A 16,196-nucleotide genomic window follows, 5' to 3' on the forward strand; every position below is an offset into this window, starting at 1 on the left:
GATGCATGGTTGATTAGTGGTCTGATATGTGAGCTGATATGGTTCATTGCTATGCTGCGGTTGCAATTAGTGGTAGGGCTAGATGTTCAAGCATGTGGTAGGCTAGATTAGTAGTAGAGTTTGAAGTTGAACCTTGTGCTTGTGTTGATTCGTGCTTAGATCCGTGTTTTGTAGCTATTGGTGGTTCATTTGTAGCATGTTGTTTGTTGTAGATGTATATTCGTGCTCATAGATTGTTCGGTATGCTTAGTATGATAGCGATGAACCATATGTGCTTAGTATGATAGTGATGAACCATATGCTTGCTATGATAGTGATGAACCATGTACATGTATGCTCCTGCTTATTGTCGATGTGTGCTATGATTGTAGGACATGACCACGCAGACGCAAGATCTTAGTCAGGCCCTTGTCTTGTCCAACAGCCAGTTTGCTCCATAGTTTGTCGAGGACTCGCAACTTATGTCCGAGATGGCACCTGATTCAGAGGTTTTCGCGTCTGATTCCCTCTATGTGTCAGTAGTGCTTGTTGAGCCAACTCATGCTGGTGCTGCTGCTGCCGCTGCACTCAAGGTAGCAGCAGCAAAGGCAAATAAGGATGGTAGGTCAAACAACATGAAGTGGCAGCCATTCATGTCCACGTTTGTGCTGAACAATATGTGTGAGCTCATCTCTAGTGGAGTTAGGACTGACAAGGGCTTCAAGGAGGTGCACTTGAACACCGTTGCGAAGCAAGTGTTCGAGTTCTATGGGCAGGAGGATTCTACCACCCATGTGTACAACCACCTGAGGAAATGGAGAGGTCGATGGATCCAAGTGTCCAAGCTAAGAGACCTTAGCGGCGCCTCATGGGATGAGAACACTTGCTCCATAGTTCTGGAGGCAAAGCACTACGCCGGCCATGTCGCGGTTAGCTCATGACCCTCTTCATTTTCATACTTTCCACCATTGCCTACTCCTAATCGCAACTAACAACACTTGTGTTTCGTTCTTAGGATCACCAAGGGACACTGAGCTCCTCAACACACCCATCCAGAACTACAACCAGATGCAGCACATCTTCTCCTTCGGGTTGGCAACAGGGAAGCATGCCATGGGCTTGGGGGAGCCTCTCGGTTCTCCCATGCCAGACTTCCCTGGGACCCCGGACGTCGAGGTCCTTGATGGCCCCGACAAGCCAGCTGCGAAGCCCTTCGACAAGCCATTTGACCCCGTCCATGATATGAAGAGGAAGAGATGAGGCCTAATGGAGGAGGAGATCAATGTCTTTTGTAGCATGACTGAGACGGTGAAGAAGGTGGCAACAACCATCAAGGAGTGCAAGCCCCTCGACGTCCACCCTGACCTGTATGGCGCTGTCATGACCCAGGGTGGCTTCAGCGACGAGGCTCTCATGGCAGCTCTCAGCCACCTGCTTGACAACAAGGCCCAGGGTGTTGGGTTCGTTGCCATGGCAGACGCTCACAGGGTGTTGTGGTTCAGGAGCTGGCTAGACAAGCACTACTACTAGAGTAGTGCTGCTTATGAGCGTGCATGATCCCAACGGCGATGGCGGTGGCGATGACGACGACGATTACGATGACGACGTACATTTTGTGTAGCTAGGGCTAAAAAACAATTTGATGGTCTGTATATTTTGGTGAGGTAGTATATACTAGCCCCTCACGTTGATGATGAACTTGCGGTGGTAGGACGACACCCTCTTTTGGATGTGGTGGTAGGTTGACACCAAGGTAGTGCTAGGTTGAACTTGCTATGCCGTATGATCATGCATGCTTTACTTCTCTTCTGCTCCATTGTTGTTTGTGTGCTACTTTACTTGCTACTTGCGTGCTCCATTGATTTTCTGCTTCAACTCTTGCTCTTGTGCATTGCTAGGACAAGTGGTATGTCGTGTTCATCGATAAGGCTCCAGGGTTTTATAGTTCATGGGAAGAAGCCAATGCACAAGTGGCATCGTATAGCAACAACAGCTATAGAGAGTTCAAGACTAGGCAGGCAGCAGAACAAGGTTACTCCGACTGGGTGCGAAAGCACAAAGGCAGCAGTGTTGACAGTGGCAAGGTTGGAGGTGTCAAAGTGGAAGGTGCTAAGGTGGATCGTCAGTTTGGGCTGAAGCTGAAGAACTTCATCACCTTCGCCCAGTTCATCGCCATTGTTGTGTTATGGCGTTGGTGTGCTAGATGTGATCATTGTGGGTAAGCTCACCAACTAGGGTACAAGGTAAGCACAACATGTACGTCGTATGCAACCAAACGCCATGTTCATGTGCCGCTAGAGCCAATGTAGGCAACCAAACAAAGTGCACTTGCGTATTAGCTAATGCAGGGACACCAGATGCAGGCAACCGAACAATTTACAGATAGCGCATTAGAACCTGTTTTTGCTCAACCAGACTGGGTTGAGAAGCGTATGCGATGCATGAACTGTTCACAACGGCAACCAAACACACCCTTAAAGGTTGAAATAGGGGCTCGAATGTCGAGGCTCTCAAACTCGCCAAGCATGCATGCCCAATGAATGACCGCCATGTTTGGTTAGGTCAGCCTAATAGACTTGATTTTATCTATGTATACCTTATGATGGTTGAATAAAAAGCTTCGGAGTTTGTAAAAAAAAAAGAAATAGGGGCGCCTCGCCTACGCTACGCGGGAAGCCTCCAAAGGAGCGCCAAAAAATTCACCCCTCAAAAAAACAAAAACAAAGGAGCGCCAAAAACCGGAAGAGTCGAAGACACGGCTGCGCGGCGCACCCCACCACCAGCCCCTTGCCGCCAGCCGAGGAGACGAAGCCAGAATCCGCCGCCGCGTCCATCGAGGAGCGCAAGCCACCATGAAGTTCAAGGCCTCCTTCACCGACGACGGCATCTCCCTGCTCGACAAGCGTAAGCCCCAGCGCAGCACACTCCTCAATTCCCCTCCCTCTGTCGCAATTCACCGAACACCTCACGCGCGCCGTCCGCTCCCGCAGGGTTCCTTCCGGCCATCGACAAGGTGGGCCGCGTGTGCCACGTCTACCTCACCCCCACGCACGCCATGCTCCTCCACAACCTCCTCGGCTCCACGGGGCCCGAAGGCGACGGGCCGCAGTGCGTCGCGCAGTTCGCCAAGGACCTCCTCTTCCGCGAGTACAACGTGTCGTCGCGGGACGGCAACCGCGTCGCCTTCTCCGTCGACGTCGCGCTGCTCCATCGCGCCCTCCGTAGCGCGCTCGCTGTCCACGCGCAGTCGCCGGCTACCGGGGACGCCCCCGCAGCGATTCAGGTCAAGCTCGTCAACAAGCAGACCCCCGGGTCCCGTTCTGCTGCCCCGTTCCTCACGTTCGAGACCAAGGGCGCTCGCTCCGCCGTCGTGCAGGACGTGCCCATCTCGAAGCCACTGTCACGCTCCGATGTTGCGCGCTTGCAGGACGCACTTGACGCCGCCCAAGAGCTTCCTGAGGTGGGGAGTTCTCACATGGCATTTTCCAGTTTCTTATCATTCATCAGTAAAAAATTATCCTATTTGTTTATCTGATTGAATGCTTTCACAACATAATCTACTCTAGCTGTCCAAATGCGAAAAGAACTAGTTAAATTGAAGCAGGTAGTGGCCATGCAACTTCTGATGGCCTAGTTGTGATGCTGGAGTGCAGAAACAAAATTAGGTACCAATTCACAGTTTCATACAGGCTGAGCCATAAAATGTAATGACCTGGATCCATCCTCCAAACAGCATTTTGTTTGTTGAGCCCCTGAACTTGATATTCACGTAATTTGCCAGTAGCAAAGATAATTTATCTTTAACATGCTGAAGTTTGATCATGTATTCGCGTCTCATTATTTGAAGCACTGTTTAGAGGTCTAATCAATGTAAATCTGATGCACAGAACCACTCTTAATTTGTTGTAACAAAAATCCTCAAGATATCCATGTTCCAGCAAGATACCGGCATACCGCACAATATACCATTTAACAATAGTCAACAATTAATTAAAATATGAAATGTAGAAATATATAAAATATGAATATGGGAATGACTTATTCACATAATTTACTGATAGCAAAGATGTTAGTTAATAGACAGTAAAGTTTGATTGTGTCCCATTATTTGAAGCACTGATCTAGACGTCTAGTCCATTTTAATTGATGTGGATATTCCTATCTTGCATTGTTATACCTTTGGAAATTTACTAAAATTATCTATCTGCGAGCAAGAAACTGGAAAAGATGTGATTCATAGTAACATTAGTCAACAAATGGTTACAGAAGTATAAAATGTAAAAATAGCAACGACGCTTATCGAATACTAGTTCTTATTAGTTCCTACAGTTCTACTGTTCTCTTCAATGCTAAGTATTTTTCTTTGCGAAATATCTGTACCTACCCAGAGGTCTGTGCTGCTTGTGATCTTGAAGATATCTTCAACTTGGATGATTGTTAGAAGAAATTTATTTTACTGTTGTTAGCTATTAGCGGACGTTGTAGATTTTCATACTGGGTTGGTGTTATCTTTCTACTGTCAGCTGCTTATTAGTAGAAATTTATCTTTCTGCAGACTCTGGTCCAGGTTCCAGATCTACAACAGTTACAGAATTTGGTGGATCGTCTAAAAAACATTGGTGATCTTCTGTCTGTAACTGTTACCCAATATGGTGATCTCCATCTGCAAGTTTCAACTTCTCTTGTTACTCTTGGTTCAGAATTCAAAAGGCTTCGGATTCTTGGTGCTCGTGGTAAATTATGGCTGCTGGGAGCTGTAATCAGCATTCAGCATTAGCTTCCTTAAATTCCGAAGTACTCCCCTCCGTCCCATAATATAGGACGTTTTTTTTTTTTTTTGAGAAACTCGAGTACACCAAATACTCAAGTGGGGGGGAAACACTCAGCCTGCATCAAAGGCGTCAGTCTGTCTGGAACTCTAGCAAGGAGCTGCAGATCACCCTTCTGTCTTGCCTCTGCTGCTAATTCATGGGCCAGTGTGTTGCACTTCCTTCCAACGTGAGTGACCTTGAAGGAAGTAAAACTCTCGGAGACCTCCATGATATCCCGTAGCACACCAAAACAAGGAGATAGATTCAGGGAGCCCTTTTTAAGTTCATTAACTAACGCCATGCAATCCACCTCTAGCACCATTGGCCCACTGTATATTCCTGCCAGGGCCTGCATCCCAACCAAAGCTGCTCTAGCCTCTGCTTCCTCCACGCTCGCCGCGCTGCCAATCTGTTTTCCAACTGATATGAGCACCAGGCCTCGACAGTCCCTCGCAGCTGCTCCCGCCCAGCATAGGCCACTGTCTGGCAGATAAGTTGCGTCAGAGTTTAATTTTACTGCACCTTGATCTGGAACAGTCCATTTCATTAATTTCTGATCATCACTCTGCACTTCAGTGTTGGCACAGGGCCACCTCTCTTTGCCAGCCTCCGAAGAGGGGTATGTACTGGTTCTTGCCAACTGTATTTCATCCTCGTACTTCAGGAGAAATTGGACAGAATGGCCAATTGATTCCTTGCCTTTTCCATGAACACAATCATCACGCAGATGCCATCCCCTCCAAAGAAGCATCAACACCCTCGCCCTCACATCCACTGATGTTGTCGCTAATAGCAGTTGCAGCCAGTCCGGGCCCGTGTACTGGAAAGAGTTCTCGGGCGGGAGTTCCCATTCTTTCCTCATTTCGTGTCTGAGAGCACGACTTTTAGTACATGATACCACCGCATGGAATTCGTCTTCCTCGCCACAACCACAGATGTTGCAGGTGGCATCCAGCTCTAAGGTCCTCCTCCACTTGTTCTTCTTCGTGGCTAGCGTGTTGGTGGCAACTCGCCAGCCAAAATTTTTCACTTTTGGTGGAACATTCGACTTCCGAATGAGGTCCCAGATGCTCCTATCGTCAGGATCATTTGACGAGCTAGATGGGGACTGTCGGGTCTGCCCATGTGTTGCAGCGGCCAGTTTATATGCACTTCTTACTGAGAAAACCCCGTTTCTTTCGTAGTGCCAAGCAATACAATCTTCTGCATCAGACCTTGGAATGGATAATTTGCATATTTCATCTGCATCAAAGGGGTGGAAAATTTGCCTTATAAGCTCCACATTCCACTCTCTACTCTGGTTGCATGAGCTGGTTCACCCACCGCAGTCTTGACCTCCTAACAAAAGATGCAGTCCTTAGTCCTTCCTTCCGAGGGATCCACTGGTCTCTTTGGATTTGAATGCTTCTTCCATCCCCCACCCGCCAGATGATGCCTTTCTTTAGGAGCTCCAACCCAACCTCAATTCCTCTCCATACCGGGGACGCGTCTGAGGCAAAAACCGTATCAAGGAGATTTCCGTGTGGATAGTATTTTGACTTGAGCACTCTCGCACACAAACTGTCCGGATTTTGTAGTAGCCTCCACCCTTGCTTTGCAAGCAGTGCAATGTTGAACAGGTGCATATCCCTAAAGCCAATACCACCTGCCCTTTTCGGTCGTGTCATGCGTTCCCACGACATCCAATGTACCTTCCTATGCCCTTCTTCATCCCCCCACCAGAAATCACGAATCATCTTCTCATATTTCTCGCAAAAGCCTTTTGAGAGTAGGAAGACCCCCATAGTAAAGCAGGGGAGAGCCTGGACCACGGATTTGACGTGTACTTCCTTTGCTGCGTATGCCATAAATCTTCCTGACCAATCACTACACCTCTTACTGAATCTATCCAAGATCGGTTGGAATTTCTCGTCCTTCATCCTCCCTTCTGGAGTTGGAAAACCCAGATACTTGCTCTCAAAGGAGGAGGAAACCACTCCCAGAACTCTCTTTATCTCTTCCCTAGACTCTTCCGGGCACCACTCGCTGAAAAGTAAAGAGCATTTATTTTCGCTCAGCAATTGCCCCGTACCTCGCTGGAAAGACGCCAACACCTTCTTCATAACCTGTGCCTGTACAACATTTGCCTTAAAGAAAATTAGGCTATCATCTGCGAAAAGAAGATTTGAGATTCCTGGGCTGTTCCTCGCAATCTTAATAGGTGTCAGGTTGCCGTCATTTGTTTCCTTCTTCATGAGACTGACTAAACCATCAGCAACAAAGAGGAAAAGATAGGGGCTTATTGGATCTCCTTGCATTATGGGACGGAGGGAGTAGGTGTCATTAGTGTCCAACGCACTTCACATTTTTATATCGATGTTCTCTATTTCAGCAAATGCACCTGTCGTTGATCAAAATGTGAGTGCTACCATTCGTATGGAAATGGCGGTTGAGAGAGGGGAAGCACTGTCAGTGGTATTGCTCCTAAGCTTCATTTATTAAATAATCGTTCTATTATTTTCATGTCAGATGTTCACAGGTGCCTGTTATTCTATTTTCTCGCAGCAAGTGAGCATGAAGCACCTAGTTAAGAGCCTACAATGTCATTTGGCCAAGCCAGATTGTACCTTCTATGGTTTGTTTTTCAGCCGTTTCTGTAAACCTGTTGAAAAATCTTTCGCAAAAGGAAAACCTGTTGAAAAATAATATAAATTCGTATTAACTATTACCTTGATTTTTTGTGTAGGTATTGCTCCTAATGGTGCTTGCCTGACAGTGATATTCCAGTACTTCATTCCAGGAACAAGGTTGACAGATAAATCCATCAGCTTTTACTGTAGGCTTCCAGTCCTTGACCCTGGCACCAGCTAAAGTAAACTATATCACAGCATGGTACTTGCTTGCTTTTAGTATCAGTAGATTAGGTTTGGTAGCATTATCTAGCTGATGTACCTTTAATTTTATGACTTGTTTGTGGCTTTGATATATATTAACTTCATGTCTTGCAATGATCTGCTTGTTCATATGGAAAATACTGGGTGCAAACTGTGAATGTTTGCGTTGGTGACATTCTGGTGTGGGCACCTCGATATCAACCCTGAAAATACTTGTTGTGCTAGTTTCTTTGTTCCGGATTATCACTTGCAGTTGCATGCACCCCTTTTCCACTTCAGTATAAATTATTTAATGCCTTCTGTCCACATCAGTACTCCTACTTCGTAGTTCTATTCTGTTCTGCTCTGAAGGATTAATCCCTATCAAGGCTCACAACTGCTAAGAATGTGACTCTTATGATAGAAGCTTGCAAAGCAATTCTTACTAAATTTATTTATTTTATTTTTTGATAAAAATTTCTTACCAAATTCTTACTAAATTTGGCTATTGCTACGGATAAAATTAGGACACAGCCAGCTAGTACTGCATAACGCCCAAGAAAACCCAGCTGGCCCTGAAATTAGGCAATGCTTTATATATGGATTCAAATTTTCAAACTTCTGGTATACTCTTAATCAAGATGTGTGAATTTGGGTTTTCATTCCATGGGATCTATTTGGACCAACTACGCTTCTTCAAACCTCCAGATCCATCTTAAATGAAACCACCAGTTTCTCCAATGTTTATATCCTGCTGGCAGATTTTCTTATGAGCACATGCATGTCTCACCCACAACGGTCCCTGCATCGCACATGACATCTACTCTGTTGCTTATTACTCCTCTCGTTGCTTCTATCACCATGCCATTTGTTTCTTTATTGGGTGGAAGAAGGTCCGCTCATACATTCTAAGGATGAATAAACTTTAGAAGTTACAACACCTGTTCTAGATGAACTCAGTCAGTTCCGTAAAGAAAAAAGATGGTCTCATTCAGAGAAAACACAGTAAACATACTACTAGATGCCACTACAACATAATGACCATCTGACCAACACTTCCAATCAGGTTTATCGTCTATGGAGTATTAGTACTAACCCCCTTTGACTGTTTGGAAATGCAAAAATATATTCTATTATGATTCCCTCTGATGTATTCATGCTCAAAAAGGGATCTGGTACATATTTTAGAGGAAACAAAGATGGTGACCATTTTATTTTGATGAAAGTGACAATTGTTAGTGAAGATCAGGGACACAGGTGGGCAGCCAAGTGGCTTTCTAGAGCCTACATACTATAGTAAATTCGGCAACAATATTTTTTAACCCATTTTTAAAACTATGTAGTACATGTTGTTACATTTTATGTGCGTCGAATTTTTTTGAAGAAAAGAAATGTTTTGGGCCTCAGTAAAGTTTTTTACTTTTTAAGCATCATTTTTTTCACACAGACCACAAAGCTCGTCTATTCTCCATGAAATTTTACATCCATGTAAACGACACGGACATGTCTAATTTTTTTCACATATTGACAGTTAGAAAATCATTTGTTTTTCACCCTGTATGCAACTTCGACTTACCGGGGTATATACCGACTTCGAATCTGGCATAAGGGGACCAGCCTAAATCGTTCTGCATATAGTAGCTGTTTAGCACCAAAGTCTTCCTGTACACGCTGTACACAGTACACGCGTCCACAGGGTGGCTTTAAATCTTCAGTTCGTGGTGACACTCACTGCACCGCATTAACAATTATTGTTGGTCCGCAGCAGTGAGTAGTATAGCTTTGAAAAGGAAGGCCAGATATTACAAACACAACTTGAATGACCCCATGTGGAATGTTTAGAGAGCCTGTCAATCCATGTGGAATGTTTTGTAAACCTGTCAATCTATCTAACCGCAATTGTGGATATTTATTGTAACTTGAATACTGTCGTCTCAGTAAGTACGTAATCTGCAAGCGAGAAGAATCACTGTGCTCATACAGTGCGGCCATGTGTGCCAATTAGTGCCCCCAGCCATTTCTGCCTATTTTGCTGCCCTCTCAAGACAGCAATAAGCTGTGAACGTCCAATTATGTGTCACCCTGCATCGCCGATGCCATTCTGCACGCATTACATGTGTGTATGTACCTCTACTCAAACGAGCTTCACTTCCAAAACGTATAAAAATTTACCAGTTTCTCTGACCATAGATACATATCACGCCAAGAACCGGTAGGAGACCTCCTATTTGTGCTACCCAGCAACCCCCAGCTTATATCTTTCTAGCCTTCGTTAGGACCAAGCTCCGGATCCACAACATAGCCTCTCAGGGAAGGCGTCTTGCCGATGGCAGGCACCTTCTTCTGAAGCCTTTTCCTCGCGATGTAGCCCCGGATCCAGGGCATCACGTCCTCGTTCACCTTGATCATGATGAAGAACAGCAGGCGGTAGATGAAGATCATGCTGAAGATGACCGACAGGTCGATCCACTTCGACCGGTGCACATTGATCTGGAAGATGTACTTCAGGATGAACTCCCCAGGGATCTTCGGCTGGTCCGGGTATTGGTTGTCGAATAGGAGACCGTCCATGTCATTCTGGCATTGGCCCTGTAGACGGATAAGAGTTTGATGTCAAATTTCATACTGGAATCCACCATGCTGCCGTGGTCTATGGCAACACGAAATTTACCTGTAGTGCCCAGTAATGGAAGCTGATGTACTGCATGGGGTATCTCCAGAAAACCTTCGGGATGTCATATGGAAGTCTGAAGTATCCGGAGACAAGCATGAATATTCCCTGTCCAAGAAAAATCGTGAGACAATTTTTTCATGTGAAGCTCCTAGGTTGAAAAACTTAGCTCACTAATAGGACAGTCTATGCCTGTAGTATCTTTATCCTAGACCATAATAAGATCTTTGGAAGATCCTCCTGCTGATGAATTTATACTGCTATTCAGTAGCCAGTTTTGAGCATGTAGTAGCAATGCGGTACAGTACTTATTCATTTGTTAAGCTTGATGGTTTATAAAAGTAATACATTTTTACCAAAGCCTTTCGATGTATTCTGGTTCTAGAGAACATTTTGGAAGTTTGGAGTTCCCTCATTGATGAACACATCTTGCGCCGTACAAGTTACACGCTTAAAGATTGTAAGAAAGACAAACGACAAGCTTCTTTTTGTTTTTCCTTTAATTTAGCAAGGTGCTTTAATCCCTACCTGTAACGAGAACTGCACTAGATTCAAAGCTATTAAGTTGTAACTATCATCTCCATTTACTGGCTACTTCAACAAGGCCATAATTTTGAGAAACAGGCAGCAAATGATATTTGTTATCTGAAGACACAACTGGAGTTGATAAGAGTATAGGATACCAAATGAAAATTGGGCCAAAATGTACCTGAATTCCAGCTCCTATGATGATGCCCATGAGGAAATTGGGTATGACACTTGCAATGGCCATCATCAAACTCTCAACCACGGTGACACTGGCGTAGAGGTTCAAGACAAAGAAGATGTAGTGTGTGAAACCGGGATGAAGGCGCACCATGAAGTAGCATACTGTCCCTGACATGAAGCATATCAGGACCAGGAATGGCAGAGCAGAGATGGTGTTGGCAATGACAAATGCTGCAACACCGTAGTGCCCATTCAACCGTTCCCGCTGGAAAACCTGTGAACAAGTCGAGAAGCAGGTGAGCAAATTGTACATGGCAGCTCCGATTCCCGTATGGAATGATAAAAGTCTGGAGCTTCACCTTCATTTCTTCCACGAATGAAGGGAATCCTCCAATGGACATGAAGGTGACGAATCCAAAGACGAATGCTGCACATGCTGCCCTGGCCTGTGAAAAGAGGGAGTTAATGTCATTGCCCACAAAGAACACTTTTCATGAAGGAACGTGATGTCATTGCTTAAGTGTCTACTTGTTATTACAGATTCATGGCATTTTGTTCCAGATAACCACTGATTGATTATTCAGCACTTACCAGGATGGATGTGTATTTGGTGCCGACATCCAGGTAGATTGTGCCGATGCAGACGGTCACGAGGAGATAGATCAAGAGCCTGAGCCAGTAGTACCCAAAGTCGCGCGACATGTTGATGAATGAACGCCTGGTAAGTGTACACGCCTGCATCAAGAAGCTGGCATGGCTGCCCCTTGAATCCATCACTGTTCCTTTCTGCAGCAAACAACACATGCATTTCATTTGGTCATTGCCTGTCCGGATGCACAAAATAAAAGGGCAGAGAAACGTATATGTTGCATTTAGGGGGTCTGAGAGGACGTACGATTCGTGCAATGTCATTAACTTTCTCCCTGGCAGCATAGTAGTACTGCGACCTGTTGTAGGCAGAGACCAGTTTCCTGATGGCCTCTGATGTGGTTATCTTGTCTAGAGGATCATCAGACCTTTCGATCTGCAAGGTATATGAAAATTAGACCACTTGCAGGTGAAAACATGCTGGCACAATTTATATGTACACATGAATTGCCGGGTTATCGATGTGTCCAGGTCCCCCCTTACCCTTGCTTTCATTGATCCTTTCAGGGTGGCCTTGACCTTGTCGAAGTCGGAGTTGACGCACCTCAGGAAATGATCCGAGGGATTTCTCAAAGGCGGGCATGGGAAACCAACTTCAGCGAAGAACTGCGTGTGGGAGGAAACAGGTGCAGGTGAGCGATCGCATAACATATGTGATGCAGAAGAAGCAGGGGTACTACTACTACGTACTGTGAAGTGATTAATTACTGATGCCATTACATGTGGAGCAGGAAGGAAGTTACTGCAATAGACAGATACTGGATCGTGGAGGAATTGATTACCTCACATGCTTGCGCTGCCTGTCCGAAGTAGACGTTTTTGCCCCCGGAGAGCAGGAAGAGCATGTCGAAGAGCTCGAAGACCTCGCTGCTGGGCTGGTGGATGGACGCAATCACTGTCCTGCCGTCCCTCGCCAGGCCCCGCAGCGTCTGCGTCACGAAGAAGGCCGAGGAGCTGCGCGCGCAACCAGAGCCGTCAATTCAATTCGATCTCCAACAGCACAACCACACAGGCACTACTGAATACCACGTACCTGTCGAGGCCGCTGGTGGGCTCGTCGAGGAAGAGGAGGCGGGGCCGCATGAGCAGCTCCAGGGCGATGCTGACCCGGCGCTTCTCGCCGCCGCTGACGCCCCGGAGGTGCCAGTTGCCGATGACGGTGTCGGCGCAGTCCTGGAGCCCCATCTCCACGATGGTGCCCTCCACCAGCGCGCGCTTGTCGTCGCGCGGCATCTTGTCCGGCAGCCGCAGCAGCGCCGAGTAGCCGATCGTCTCCCGCACCGTCAGCGTCCCGATCAGGTTGTCGTCCTGCGTAACGTACGCCTGCATACATATGCCAACACCACATCAGCAAGCATTCTTCTACGAGGATGGTCATGTTGCCATGATCCGAAAAGTAGTATCTTGGTGGTTTCGTTGCATCCAAAGTAGCATTCCTCGGAAGTCGGCTAGGCGAAACTCGTACTAGTACGGAGTACATACCCAGAGGGCCAGTGTTTTTCTTCTCATGCTGGCAAAACTTAATCACTCAGTTTTATTACTGACCACAAGCTAGAATCTACGTACTGCCGTAAAACTAAGCAAGTACTAGTAGAGGAAGATGCCCAAACTGAAGTGTAAACCAGCACATCGATCAACATAAATTCGGAACAGCGCCACAATAACAAATTACTACACAGCTGTCTGTATTTATGTCACCTAGGAGGTAGTAGGTCGCAGCAGGCCATTTCGCTTTGAACCATGCAGGGAAGATATTTCGCCGTTGAGATCGGTCGACGGAGAGCAAAGAAAAACGTTGCGTGCGAGATCTGTATGAAGGGGCATGGAATTGAAAGCAAAGCAGCAACGGGATCAGAAAAACTGAACGAGTATTAATTGCTCCGCCCAACCACTCGACACGGCACGCTATCGCTCTGGCTGCCCGTAGGAGAGCTGCTGCTACTCCTAGCGTAGGGGTACTGGGGCAGGGCGCCATATGCATGTACTACCCCGCCTGGGACAGCTGCGAAGCCAACGGGCCGAATCAAGAGCCGGTCGCGCGCGTACCCCGTGGATTTCGATGGCGTCGATAACTACGCGCCGGTGTAGAATTAATTAGCAGGTGAGAGCGACCGTACGGCTCCGTTCTACCGCTCCAAACGTACTGCGCCTGGCCATGGCATCTGCTAGCAGAGGTGGCTAGCTAGCTTTCACATGCTCGGAAATGGCATGAACACCAACTACGGTGGATGAAAGTAACATGGAGAGTCTAATGCCCAAAAATGGCGGTCTCGTTGCCGGATAAAAACAAGCGAAGTAAAACGAGTGAGGCGAGGTGGCTGGCCGTACCGCGGCGCCGAAGGAGAGCTTGGCCTTGCGGCCGTTGAGCAGCACGCTGCCGGAGAGGAAGGCGTTGGCGGCGAGGCGGCCGGCGAGGGCGTCGAGGAGCGTGGACTTGCCGGAGCCGGACGGGCCCATGAGCGCCGTCAGCGACCCGGGCTCGGCGAAGCCGGTGAGCTCGTCCAGCACGGTCTGCGTCTTGCCGGGGCCCAGCGCCACGGTGACCGACAGGTCCTTCCACGTCAGCCTCGCCGACACCTCGCCGATGAGCGCCGCCGCGCCCGCTCCGGGCATCGCCTTGCTGTCCCGCCACAGCGTCTCGCTCAGCGGGCTGAGCCCCACCACCATCGCCCCGCTGGCCGACGTCGCGGTCGCGCCGTTGGCCTGCAGCTCCACCATGGCCTGCCCGGCCGCCGTCCTCCGCGTGTCCTCCCCTCCTCCTCCTCCTCCTCCTCCTCTCATGGCTCCCGCCCGCACTGGCGGCGACGCGAGGGAGCTCTCCTCGGAGGGAGAGGTCAGTGGATGTGATGCGATGCGATGTGAAGTGGCTTGTGTTTAGCTGCTGCTGCTGCTGCTGCTGCTATAGGAGGGAGGGAGGGAGGGGGTAGCAAGGCAGGAGTTATAAAGGAGGAAGGCAAAGCATGCATGCATAATGAAGGTGGGGAGTTAATGGATGAATGGAGCAATCGGAGAGCGGTGCGGCTGCGATGCGAGGCCATCTATTCACAAACTGACAACCAATTGTCTTCTTTAGGCTTTGGCTGACAGCCCATGGCCTACTCCAACACTGCTCATGTTATTGTGCACAGTGCTGGGTTAGGGTTTTGTTTGGAACCAAGCCATTTTTGGAGAAATTGTGTGGCGATAGGAATCCTTTCTGGACGGAATGCACCAAGAGAAACCTTTCATCCTTTTTTTTTTGGAAATGTTAAAAAGCGGACGTCGGATTTTTAAGCATAGATAAAATGAACGTTTTTATGTCGCGAGGATGACAATTTTATTTAATAAGCACGGCAAATCCTGGCAAAAAACTGAACATGACGGATTTTGCTATGCTTGCTAAAAGAAATTTTCACCCTCGCGACAACATAATTTACCATAATAAACGTTCTTTTGTCATGCTTGAAAATCTAACATTTGCTGGCTATCAAGTCCCTTTTGGGGTTCCGCCAAGGCAAAATGAGCAAAAACACTCCATTTAAATTCCTTTGACAAGTCTGAAGGAACATCACTCTTAATTTTCTCTTCTCCTTGCCCATTAATTTTAGTCTCCACCATCTAAGGTTGGTCCCTTCGTTCCATACTCTCTAAGTGTCAAAATTGTTCGGATCTTATCTTTTCCTCAATGAATTTGTTTTAATGTTGACTAGTTATTTGTCCGTGCGTTGCAATGGAGGCATACATATTTTAGCGGGTTTAACATCGATTATGCCCGACATACACCTTACAATTTTTTTTTCGACCGATGAACCATACAACAATTGTTCTACGGTATATTTTCATTAATTAAAAAAAGTATGTACAAAAGTGTTACATGAAGGTAAAAGCCTTAACCAATGCTAGTGCGATCAAACATCAAATGAAATTATAGGCTGCTTTCAGTCCAGGACTTGATCTTGTTTGCTTTGGTCGTCTTAGCTCTCAACAGCACTTGGGGTGAGCAACTGTTTTTTTTGAAGATATTATCATTTCGGACAAACCAAAGACTCCAGCACCCAATAATGATAATGCCAAGTGCCAAGTCTTTTGGAAGAATTGAGATAGCCAGACATATCTCATCAAAACTTGATATTCCTCTTCTTCTAGTGGGCATGATTTCATTCCAGCAGTGCAAAGAGAATGTGCGGTCCCAAAATAGGTGCATAGATGTTTCCTCAGCCTTGTCATTGCAGAGAACACATTCATATGATTCCAGAAACATAGATTTTCTTCTCAAAAGATTCCTGGTATTGACTCTGTCAAAGAGGAGCAGCCAAAAAAAGATTTTGTGCCTAAGCATGGTGGAGGCTTTCTGAAGAAGCTTGAAAATGAAGTGCTTGTTGCTGGGACCTATCAAGCTATTGTACATCTTCATGGAGGAGTAGGATGGTGAGGTCCAGGTGTAAGCCCAAGAGTCCTTGTGGTTCACACGCAGATTACTGATGATTTCCTGAATTTCAGTGAATTGTTGACGTGCTTCGGTGGATAGTGGTATGTGGAAAAGATTTT

General features: G+C 46.8%; 2 protein-coding genes across 2 annotated transcripts; one reads left to right on the forward strand and one right to left on the reverse strand.

Annotated features, from left to right (window-relative positions):
* The first annotated feature begins 2,831 nt into the window (after positions 1-2,831).
* LOC119364928 lies at positions 2,832-7,868 on the forward strand. Its single transcript, XM_037630502.1, has 6 exons — positions 2,832-2,883; positions 2,970-3,439; positions 4,535-4,712; positions 7,162-7,244; positions 7,335-7,404; positions 7,516-7,868. Exons 1-6 carry the CDS (start codon positions 2,832-2,834, stop codon positions 7,638-7,640), a joined length of 978 nt encoding a protein of 325 aa, XP_037486399.1. The 3' UTR covers positions 7,641-7,868.
* A 1,752-nt stretch (positions 7,869-9,620) lies between these two features.
* On the reverse strand, positions 9,621-14,578 carry LOC119364929 (ABC transporter G family member 11-like). Its single transcript, XM_037630503.1, has 10 exons — positions 13,998-14,578; positions 12,703-12,992; positions 12,452-12,623; positions 12,153-12,275; positions 11,917-12,045; positions 11,613-11,807; positions 11,381-11,467; positions 11,023-11,295; positions 10,314-10,421; positions 9,621-10,231 (listed from the first exon to the last, which is right to left on the reverse strand). The coding sequence occupies exons 1-10, from the start codon at positions 14,448-14,450 to the stop codon at positions 9,905-9,907; spliced, it is 2,157 nt and encodes a 718-aa protein (XP_037486400.1). The 5' UTR covers positions 14,451-14,578; the 3' UTR covers positions 9,621-9,904.
* Positions 14,579-16,196: the final 1,618 nt, after the last annotated feature.

Source organism: Triticum dicoccoides, chromosome 2B (genome assembly GCF_002162155.2).
Source record: "Triticum dicoccoides isolate Atlit2015 ecotype Zavitan chromosome 2B, WEW_v2.0, whole genome shotgun sequence".
Taxonomy (NCBI): domain Eukaryota; kingdom Viridiplantae; phylum Streptophyta; class Magnoliopsida; order Poales; family Poaceae; genus Triticum; species Triticum dicoccoides.